The sequence below is a fragment of the Puma concolor genome, chromosome A1 (genome assembly GCF_028749965.1).
Source record: "Puma concolor isolate L17-30 chromosome A1, mPumCon1.1.hap2, whole genome shotgun sequence".
In the NCBI taxonomy this organism is placed as follows: Eukaryota; Metazoa; Chordata; class Mammalia; order Carnivora; family Felidae; genus Puma; species Puma concolor.
Genome location: NC_141667.1, coordinates 100,856,057 through 100,867,620, shown reverse-complemented (window position 1 = coordinate 100,867,620; position 11,564 = coordinate 100,856,057). Strand labels below are relative to the sequence as shown.

General features: G+C 36.3%; 1 protein-coding gene across 3 annotated transcripts in view; it reads right to left on the bottom strand.

Moving 5' to 3' along the window:
• Positions 1–2,408: 2,408 nt before the first annotated feature.
• CERT1 (ceramide transporter 1) overlaps positions 2,409–11,564 on the bottom strand; it is a 105,614-nt gene continuing 96,458 nt past the window's right edge. For all 3 annotated transcript variants that reach the window (XM_086698644.1, XM_086698637.1, XM_086698629.1), the window contains 4 exons: positions 10,759–10,887; positions 10,075–10,204; positions 9,025–9,161; positions 2,409–5,528 (listed from right to left, as the gene is read on the bottom strand). In XM_086698644.1, the coding sequence (XP_086554770.1) occupies positions 9,034–9,161; positions 10,075–10,204; positions 10,759–10,887 (387 nt within the window). In that variant the 3' untranslated portion in view covers positions 2,409–5,528; positions 9,025–9,033. The remainder of the gene's footprint in view (positions 5,529–9,024; positions 9,162–10,074; positions 10,205–10,758; positions 10,888–11,564) is intronic.

Here is an 11,564-nt window from a genome sequence, read left to right as displayed (position 1 = left end):
GGTTAGGCGTCCGACTTCAGCCAGGTCACGATCTCGCGGTCCGTGAGTTCGAGCCCCGCGTCAGGCTCTGGGCTGATGGCTCAGAGCCTGGAGCCTGTTTCCGATTCTGTGTCTCCCTCTCTCTCTGCCCCTCCCCCGTTCATGCTCTGTCTCTGTCCCAAAAATAAATAAACGTTGGAAAAAAAAAAAAATTAAAAAAAGAACCAGAGTGAAATGACTGGAAGGGCATCTACAGCTTGCTTTACTTGCTACCTCAGGGGTCGTTTTGCTATTTTATAAACACGGGTGGTTCACAAAACAGTGGTAGCTATGCTGGAGGTTGTCTGTGGATTTAAAAACCCAATAAACGAAATTTCTTGGGCTTGTGGTTTTTTTTTTTTTTTAATGATAAGAGTTCCTTGTCTTACCCCTCTAAGCTGGAGGACAGGAAGGCAGTCAAGGCATCAAATGATGGTCAAATTTAATCTTAAGATAAAACTTGTACATTTGGTAGGATTTTATGACATACAGGTATTTGGAATTTTTGTAAAGCCAATAATGAAGTGTGTGGTGTTAATACCCATGCCTCAAAAGTGCTAGTCTTCATGCATGTCAATTCTAGTCCATCAAACACTAATAGGTATTAAATACCTAAAGCGTTAAATATCATCAGAATCTAATGGAAAGAAAAGACTTTGGAATCATTCAAGTAGGCCCGGAACCCAGCCTGGCCTGACACCTTACTGTAAAATAGGGGCGATACCACCACCAACCAGCAGGGGCGGCAATACTGGAAGAAGGTAGATAAAAGGCAGTTAGTTGCTCATATTCCAGACACTTAATGAGAGAGACATCATCATTCAGCACCTCAACAATCATAAAACCTGGGTAAAATCCTGGTTGGATCTCCTTTTGTAGCTTTAAGGACAGTTAACATTTGTTCTAGTACTAAACTCGAATTCTGTGGAAGAGAGTTTAAGAGGCCAAAAGTTTACCTTTATGGTATTTGTTGAATGCTATCCAAAGTATACAGACCTGGAAGGCTCACAGAAAATTTGTTTCAATGGGTAAATAATGCAAATACTAACAATATGAGTCCTGTTGTAATCTAGTTTACACAATGGCAAAATTTGGAACATGCCATAAAGTCAACCCAATTTGAAATAGTTAGAAGTACACCTTATTTGCAGGTTACATTTCAGGTCAAGCCTAAGGCAAAAACTGCATATAGTTAAAGTCACTATTCAAAAACTTCTTACAAGTGTGCCACAGGGACCACAAACTATTTCTGTCAACAAATCCAACACATTAAAATAAAAAAATCCAATACAACAGCCAGATTTTCTCGCCAGCACCCCACCAGGTTAAGTAGTGGCCTGTTTTTAGAGGTCATGTTTTTTTAGATGGTATATATCTTTGAACATGAGGAGAGAAATATGCTCAGTGTCTTTCAATATAACCATGGAGGAACCCACTGACTGAACTGCAAATCCACACTTCCCTTCTCATGGTTGTCCTAGAGCATAGATTCCCTAAGTGTAACAAGTGGAGCTGTCCATGTAATTTAAATAAACGAGACAGGATTTATTTACCACTACATGTAGTTGAATTTTAAGTGCATGACTGGCACTGTGCTTTCATTTTAGAAATACCCAACTATATATGGCCTTACTTTCTAGCAATCTGAAAAAACTTTGCATCAGCTTTCATAAGTAAGACATTCATTTCACACTATAATCCACTACACACACACACCTATGAAAAAAAGATTCACAAAATATTTAAATATTCACGCGGGGCCTGGGTGCCTCAGTCATTTGAATGCCCAACTTCGGCTCAGGTCACGATCTCGCAGCTCATGAATTCCAGCCCACACTGGGCTCTGTGCTTACAGCTCAAGAGCCTGGAGCATGCTTCAGATTCTGTGTCAGCACCTCTCTCTAACCCTCTCTGTTCATGCTACGTCTCACTCTCTCTCAAAAATATAAGCATTAAAAAAATATATATATATTCACATGCTATGTACTTGATCTATTCCATTCTGTTCTATTTTGTTGAAAAATATTTACGTGGCTTTCTTGATCCCTAACTGGGTTACAACCTCTAGTTTAAAAAATATTAAACTGGAGTTATTTCAAGCTCTTAACTATTCAGAATTATGCAGGCAAGGGCGCCTAGGTGGCTCAGTCGGTTAAGTGTCCGACTTCAGCTCGGGTCATGATCTTGCAGTTCGTGGGTTCAAGCCCCTCATCAGGCTCTGTGCTGACAGCTCAGAGTCTGGAACCTGCGTCGGATTCTGTGTGTGTGTCTCTCTCTCTCTGCCCCTCCCCTGCTCATACTCTGTCTGTCTCAAAAATAAATAAAAACATTAAAAAAAATTTAGAATTATGCAGGCAGTATCTAGGGGTTAAGGAAAACAAGCAAGCAAGTACATTTGTCCATAATATTTTAATACTTTTCCACTTTTAAATACTGGTTTTAATTTTGTGATTGTAACATGGAAGATCCAACTTTATTATTTTTTAAAAACATCATCAGGATCATAAAGCTATTATAGAATAGTTACACTCTACACACTCCCAAGGTACTTTAAAATGATTATGTTTTGAGTTTGTAGGTGAACAATGACAGTAATCCAAATACATTGTCTGTACAACTCGGACTAAATACTGGTGAAAGTGTTTAATTGAACAAACAATTGATAAGCTTAATTAACCAGCACAATTTCACAAGAGAACCAGCTCAGCCCAACTAAAATGTTCTCAATAGCAGTTGACACTGATGTTGTATAGGTGCACAAGTTAGCCGATGAAACTCAACAAACGGGAAACCCATTCTTCCTTTTCCTTATTTTGTGTTCTTACACCTCCCTCCCAGCCATCCCCTCCTCGGTCTACCTCGATCGCCTTTGTGGTGTTCCCAAACCAAGAGCTGCTGTGATCACCCTCCACCTCAAAATCAGGAGTCCTGAGTTCCAAGTGAAACACTGTGCTCTCCTGTCCTGTACAGTGGGCAGTCAGGGACAAAACCCATCATTACCAGTATTTTCCAAATTTCTATCACAGTACAAAAGAGTGAACTAGTTGAAAAGAGAGTAGTAAAAGGATCATTTTTTTTGTTTTTTGTTTTTGTTTGGGAGACAGAAGAAATTACTGTGTTTGGGAAAACATCATGTATATTCAGATACTGATTAAAGAATTAGCCACACAGAAATAATTCTAGAGGGTCTGAATATTGTTTAAAATGGCTAGTACCTCTCCAATTTTCAGCTCTTTAAAACTCTTTTCGCATTCCCCAACTCATTTCTAAATCTGACTGGATGGGATTAACTCTAGTGAAGTACCTGTACAGTTATCTAAAGGTAAAATGTATCTTCTTTTTTTTATACAAATATTTTTAGTGTAATCATTTCATTTACAGAATTGCAAAAGTGTATCTAACAGTTAGTGCAAATGCAACTAATGATAATTAGATTTAGACATTGCTTTGTTAAGTTTTCCATACCTCTGTAAAATGAAGCTATTCAATTTAGTTATGAAAGAGTTACTTGTCCATGTTCATGATAGTTACCAAAAATGGCAAACAGAGGAACATTTATAGTGGGCATAGAGAATTTTTTTTGAAGATTCCCATCAGCGGCTTAAGGTTAATAAACCTTCCCTCCCCAACCCTCCCATATTCCCATCCCAACCCCACAGCTGATTGTAAAATAAAATACACATTTGAGGTATAAACTTTTCTTTTTTAAACATCACAATATAAAATGTTAACTGGTGATGTAGTAAACTCATATGATAATTTGTCTTATTTGCCTTACTAGCATTACCACCATATAGGCACTTTTCCACATAGTCAAATTATGAACAGCATTTTTCTGTATAAGGCATATTCCATGCACATCATTAGAGAAAGGTAAATTAAAAAATAGAAAAGATTTATGGAACATGAAATCTGCGTGCATGTAATATAAGCATATGTTTTATATGTATTTTTCTCTCTGTACAGAATAATAAATACCACTATATCTGATGCAAGTAATTCACTTCCAGGATTGTGCATATTAAGTGATCAGACTAATCCCATCATTAAATTATCACCTTGCATTTATCATAAAGACTCCATTACCATGTATGAAATATATACAGGACATGTTCCAAGTGACATGACTTTCTGCTTTACAAAATGGGTCTGATTTCTGTGTTTCTACAGAGATGAACAAGTCAGCATAGCATCTACAAAATGCCTCTGACATATGTAAGCACATTTGTGTATAAACACAATGAATATTTTGAAGTGGGCAGTCATTTCTACTTCAGTGAGTACCATTCCTTGCCTCAACTCCATGCTTCAAGGTTTTTCACAGAGGCCTAAAACTAAAGAAGGTATTTTACATTTAAGCTCTTACAGCAAGTAAGGAAAGAATTTCAGTTTGAATCACATGGAATCCTTTACTGCTCTGCTGCAAATTCTGATCAAGAGGCAAACCGGAGCACTGCTCACATTTTATATGCATATCCTGCAACATATCTTTTAAACTGAGCCAAATTAGAAGAACTGACAAACATGCCTGTTACGAACACCAGAAATACTGAATCAAGTGTCAAACCCCAACAGCCTGATTTACCTTAACAAGAAATACCATATATCCTCTTACAAATTTTGAGAAAATATGAGCTCATTTTATCCTTACCAGTGTACCAAAAAGTAGTTTATACCCACAAGATTTCTGTTTCCATTTGGAGGCAGACAGAACCAATTTAGGAATTACCAAATTGTGTTTGTAAACAAACTGAAAAAAATCTGTAGCACACATTACACAACTAAAAATACAATAGAAATATAAAGATACCTGGGGGAAAAAATAAAGCTTTTCACTCTTTCTCCATCAGAACCAAGGTTCTTCATAGGAGTAAGACTATAGAAAAGGTGAAATCACAGGTTATTTGACAGCCCTCAGTTATTAAGAGACACTTTACGTAACATGAATCATTATAGAAATCAGCAGCAATGAATTCTATGATTATACAAAGCAAAAAAGTCAAAAAATTCTGAACACAGATTTAACCATAGGCCTGAAAAAAGAACCCCATCCAGATATTTGGTGCACAGAAAGCACATGCCCCATGTGCATTCAACTTTTGTGCTTTTCTTTTGTGCACAAAACCTGATACAAATGAGGATCTTAGGCCGGACCATAGTAAATTAAAAATTCTGAAAAAGTTTCCAAAAATTAAAGCATCAATTCCTAGTTGTGATTCAAAGTTGATTTTCTTTTTTTCTCTTCTAGGAGCAAGCAAATAAAAATATAGCCATATACATGTAATTTTACATGTATTTATAGTTATATGCTGAGCGAGGAGATCTAGCAGGAGACAGCTAGTGTTAGATGTTCACCTTTGCTATTGCAATATTTCTTCATTTTTGTACACAAGGCCAGGGTGTTGGGCCACAGACAAGGCTATAGATCCTACGTTCCAGCTTAGAGCATTCAATTTTGTTTTTTATTTTTTTCCTCCAACATGGAATGTCACACAGCCTTGCTTCAGTCACTGCAGGAAAGAAAATAAGTAAACAATTAAGAAATACATTATTACTGAGAGTGGCAAGACTACCAGAACAGATTCCTCCTACCCTGTGAATTCATGGAATACACAGATCTCTATTAAATATTTATGCTTTATAGATTTTCACCGTTAAAAATGTTAAAATTGTAAACCTTACATATTTGAAACTGATCAGCAAGGAACAGAAGGAACGTTTTGAAAACTCAAAAAAGAAGGGAAATATACCATAGATAAGCAAAGAGGGAATCAACCAGAATTCTCTGGGTTTACACCCCCAAAACCAGCATTTCCTTCTTCTTAGTCTTCAATAAAAATTATGCTATAAAATACCAGTTATCAAGAATTGACTATGAGTTTTAACTATCTTTGGACCTCATTAATTCTTTATGAAATTTCACTAAAGATCATAAACACTATTGGAAGTTATAATTTCTTCATCACTAAAATTAGGATAGCTTTCCTAAAATTTCAATGCTAGAATCCACTTCATACATACATCTGTCCAAACTTATTATGAAACAAATATTACTTTAGGTAAACAAAGATTTTCACTATGGTGTTAAGGTTTGAATTTGGTGCTTTGTCAGAAAGAAGCTCAACCTGGACTCAAGGCCAGAGCTAAGCTGTGGCCACTGAATCTTCATAGTTCTGTCTTTGCATACATACACATACATCCACAAACAATGCTACCTCCTTCCTCTGAGATGGATTTCAACCCCCTCCCTGCTAGGTACTGTGTGCACACACAGACACAGACACAGACTCACACAGACACATGCACACAGTCAATAAACAATGCCCTAAATCCAACAGTTCTGAGGCAAAATGCTGTTAATAATGTTAGCATGTATTTTACAAATGCTTAAGAAAATTCTTCTTTTCAAACATAGGTGAGAGCAAGTTCTATACATGACTGCATTCTGATTTCTTTTCCTTAATAGATGGTTATATTTTCTGCCCTGCTCATTTTAGCAAGGCTGGGGGTAGAGATGAAGAGAGAAAGCAGATTATAGCTGCACACTTGGTCTTGATTAGAGCAAATAGCATTCTTTAGAAATCTTAAGGCTGTGGGGAGAGACAACCAGCTAAGTCAGGTGACATGGCCTGCTGCCATGACACAGCATCACGTTTCTGGTTAATTTGAGGTAACAGGGCAAAGATAAAATCAGCAAATTTGTGTCTAGATCTAGCCATAACAATCCTAAAGTATGAGATATTCCAAAAGCCAGTACACTTATGCAATGCACTTGCACTTGAAGACAGAATCTCTCAAAGGTCAAGCTATATCCCAAAACACTAACCATTCAGGTAAGATTAGAATCTGTTTAACATTTTCAGGTAAGCTTTTTCTTAGGAAAGGCTAAATATCTGGGACATCAATGCAACAACTCTGTTGTTAGCATCTGACAATAAATTTAGCCTTTTTTTTTTTTTTTAAGAGAGGCATACTATAAACAACATCAGAAACCAGAATTAGTTAAAAATATCAGTCATTATATAATACTATTGAACATACTAATTTAATCTAAAGACTCAAGAATACAATAATCTAAATTACTCAAGAATATAAACTTCTCGGGGCGCCTGGGTGGCTCAGTCGGTTAAGCGTCCGACTTCGGCTCAGGTCATGATTTCACGGTCCGTGAGTTCGAGCCCCGCGTCGGGCTCTGTGCTGACAGCTCAGAGCCTGGAGCCTGTTTCAGATTCTGTGTCTCCCTCTCTCTCTGACCCTCCCCCGTTCATGCTCTGTCTCTCTCTGTCTCAAAAATAAATAAACGTTAAAAAAAAAAAAAAAAGAATATAAACTTCTCAGCCAATGATTTAATATCTAACATAGGTGAGAATAAGAGAACATTCATAAATACTGCAGTTTATGAATTATACTTTGGTAATATCTATTAAAAATTTAAATGTTAACACATACTGAGAGTTCACAGAAACAGAATTATACAAATTTCTCTCAAATGGACCAAGAAATGTTCAAACTATTCATAGTAAGAGAAAGACAATAAAAACTATAGAGAAAGTATTTCTTTCCTATCAAGGTGGGAATAATCCAAGTTTTATTTCATACACTGTGTGAGAGGGTAAAGGGAAATAGGCACTCCAATACATTATTGCTGGTGAGATGATAAATTAACACAACTTCTTTATGGGCAATATCTAAAATAAAAACGCACAATCCCCCACCCCTGGAAGTGCTGGCAGTGTCATATCTAGCAATTTATCCCACATATAAACTTATAAGTGGATATACTTGTAACACCGTTCCAGCAAAAATTGGAAACAACTTGAGTATCTAGCAAGGGAGGACTGGTTAGAAAATTATGTATATCCATGCAATGGGATACTGTATAGCCACAAAAAAATAATGAGGAAGGTCCATACTGATATGCAAAGACCTTCAAAGTAAAGTAAGCGCAAAGACAAGATGCAGAACAATGTATTTTCTTCAACAACAACAAAAAGGTGTAAGTGTGGGAGACATACACTTGTATTTGCTTGCTCAGGCATAAAAAATTCTCTGGAGGGGCGCCTGGGTGGCTCAGTCGGTTAAGTGTCTGACTATGGCTCAGGTCATGATCTCGTGGCCCGTGAGTTCGAGCCCCGCGTCGGGCTCTGTGGTGACAGCTCAGAGCCTGGAGCCTGCTTCCGATTCTGTGTCTCCCTCTCTCTCTGCCCCTCCCCTGTTCATGCTCTGTCTCTTGCTGTCTCAAAAATAAATAAACGTGAAAAAAAATTAAAAAAAAATTCTCTGGAAAAGACATACAAATAGCACTTATACTCTTTCAGTTTGGGGGTGGGGGAAAGGCAAAACTGGGTGAGCAGGGGCAAGGGATAAATTTCACTGTTCATCTTTTCACACCTGACTTTTGAACCACGTTAACATATCATTTCTTGAAAAAGAATTAAAGATTCCAGCACTTTATGGAAAGATGTTCAACACAGCATTATCTGACAGTCAAAATATGGAACCAACATTATGATGGGACTGGTTAATAAATTCTGCAACATTCATGTAACAGTTGTTTATGGAATAAGATAGTTTTATATATCTCATGTCTTTATATGCAGTACTAGTCAAGATATATTGTTAAAGAGAAAAAGCAAGCTGCAAAACAAGAAGTATAGAATAAACAAGTATTATTAACAAATACTCAAGAATACACATCATTCACTACATACATACAAAAGTATGGAAGAATTAACAATGAACCTCAAGTACTTTCTGGGAAGGGAAGAATACAGGGAATTTGTACTTCTAGAATTTTATAGCTCTATAATGTTAAAATGTCTTTGCATAAGCAAACATTGTCTCATATAAGCAGAAGAAAACAAGTTTTAAAGGCTTTAAAAATTACACCTTTGGGAACATTGTAAAACACATTAAAATCACTTTCAACAATTAACTAAATTTTAATATCTGCAGAGTCATATTAATCAAAGTTTTAAAAAAAGGGTAATATATATCTTCCAGTACCTGTTAATACTAGAACAAAATAGGTTTTCCTGCAGTTTTTTCTTGGACATAAGAAGTAAAGCGTTTTAGAAACTTTGGATACTCTCGCTTTGCCACTGCCCTTAACACTGAGGCTGGTGCCCATCCTCCAGGGTTCACTGCAAGATAAAGGAAAATTAAAATAAAGCCCGTTAAGATACAATTCTCCAAATGTATGGGAAGCACTCATTTACTTCCTTTGCTTTCAAAATTTTCTCGTGTTGGAACAGTTAACATCTCTTAAAGTCCTGACTGCTAATTCCTTAATGCTAACCACCAGACAAGGACACATAGCAAACAAGAGAGCATTTATTACCTATTTAATACGTTCTTGGCTCCCTAAATTAAATGCAAATATTAATATAGCAACATTTCAGGTTATGTAAGATAAATTTGTCAAACTCTACTATAATCAAACAATATCACTCGGACATAACTGTCTCTTCAAACACAGTAGCAGTTACAGCCCTGTACAAAGAAGATTTGAGGATTTGATGGGAGGGATTCCAGTGACTACTGCAAGTAGGAAATGGGTGTAGTTAAGAATCCAAAGCAGGCAATAATTCAGAATACAAAAAAGCCTGACAATAAGAAAAAGAACTATTAATTTTCTTTACCATTATTGCTTTTATTTCTAATCATACATATATTCTATTAGGCAAATATATAATAGATGGATTTTTAAACCAAGCATATGTGATAGTGATCTAGAGATGAAGTTTAAATTCTGATACAGTAGTTCTGGGATGAAATTCAGATGTGGATATTTTCAAAGTTTCCTGATAATTTTGGTACACATCACTCCAAATTAAAAATCATTAATCTAAAGGAGAAAAACTAAAAAGGCATGGAGATCATAATAAGAAATCTAGGGGTGTTGGCTGGTGTAGTCAGAAGAACGTGCGACTTTTGATCTTGGGGTCCTGAGTTCAAGCCCCAAACTGGGTGTAGAAATTACTAAAAATAATAAACTTAAAAAAAAAAAGAAAATCTACATTACCAAAGTATCAAAAGAAACCTCAAAACACATACCATTAGCTACATACGTAATCTTGCATAGAATGTTGTCCCTGCTGATCTCCTGGTTTCCCTCTGGTGGGCTTACCAAGGTTTGACAAATCATAGCAATATTTATTTTGGCACGGACGCATCGATTGTTTAGCTGCCAAAACAAAAAATAAAAACAAAACACCAGTGTAATAGATGCCTTGTATTTTATAATCCCTATTGTTCTAATAGCACATTAGGTTATCCAAAACCAAAGCTCATCAAAATGTCCAACAAAATCTTATTAGCACCACTAAATAACACATGCCAAGCTGCATGACATCAGGAATGATTTTCCCTCCTCTTCAGTAGTAGATGGAACTCAACTGAGATAGAAACCACAGGGGTTTTGCCAGTAGCTGATCATGGCTTGAGAGGGAAGCTTGTAGAAAGTAGCTTCACTTATGTACCCATTCAGTTCTGTCTCCGCGTTTTAACATCAGGGGGAAAGGAAAACAGCCCCTGCTACATGTTCACAGCCATGACTACTGCCCTCAAGTCACACAAGGGCTATAGTGTTCCAAGGAGCCAATCCAATATAAAACAAAATCTAAGAAACGTTATCAAATCAAGTACCAGTGTGTGTCATATGTGTTTGTCACTTTTGTCCCACACTGTATATTTAGCTTTATACTATACAACTATACACATTTATACAAGTGCACTTACTGGAGCACTGTCGTGATCCACAGAAAAATTACACACTATCCAAGTTTCGGGGTCATTTTCAGTCAAGGCTGGTATCTTTCTAATGGCAGAGAGATATAATACATCTCGCTGAGAAGCAGGCCACACCCTCTGTGGAAGAAGTAAATATCTTTTGAAAAGCCGAATTACTTTTAAATTCATATGTAATACGGAACTAACAGAGACACAAATGTTAAACAAAAATAAATAAAACAAAAATAAGTATCTTAGGTGAAGGTACAATCTGTCAAATTTTAAATGGAAAGCATCTGAAAATACCCAGCAAAGGATTAATTATGAACAGTGAATTAACTGCTTTGCAGAATATCATCAAAGTAATTTTTTTAAAATTGTGGATATATATAACAAAAATTGTTGCCATTTAAAGCATTTTTAAGTGTACAATTCAATGACATTACATTCACAATATTATGTAAACATCAGCACAATGTCCAAAATTTTTTATCACCCTGAACAGAAACTCTATACTCAGTAAGCAATTAATTCCTTCCCTAGTCCTTGGTAATGTTCTGCTTTTTAGTATTAAACCTCTGTTTAAAGTGTTCAGAGACTTAAAAGCTAAGATTTTAGTAAGAAGACTGCTTCTTTGATATAAGCACATTTGAAGAATACCAAATCAGACTGAATCTTTCAACTTTACAGTATGCCAGGAAACATAAAACACGTTGGAATGATATGGAAATGAGGTCTCTGGAAACTGAGACTATGTACTTTTAAATAAGAGACAATCTGTGCACTGACTTTCTTAAGCGTTGAGTTTCATTGGA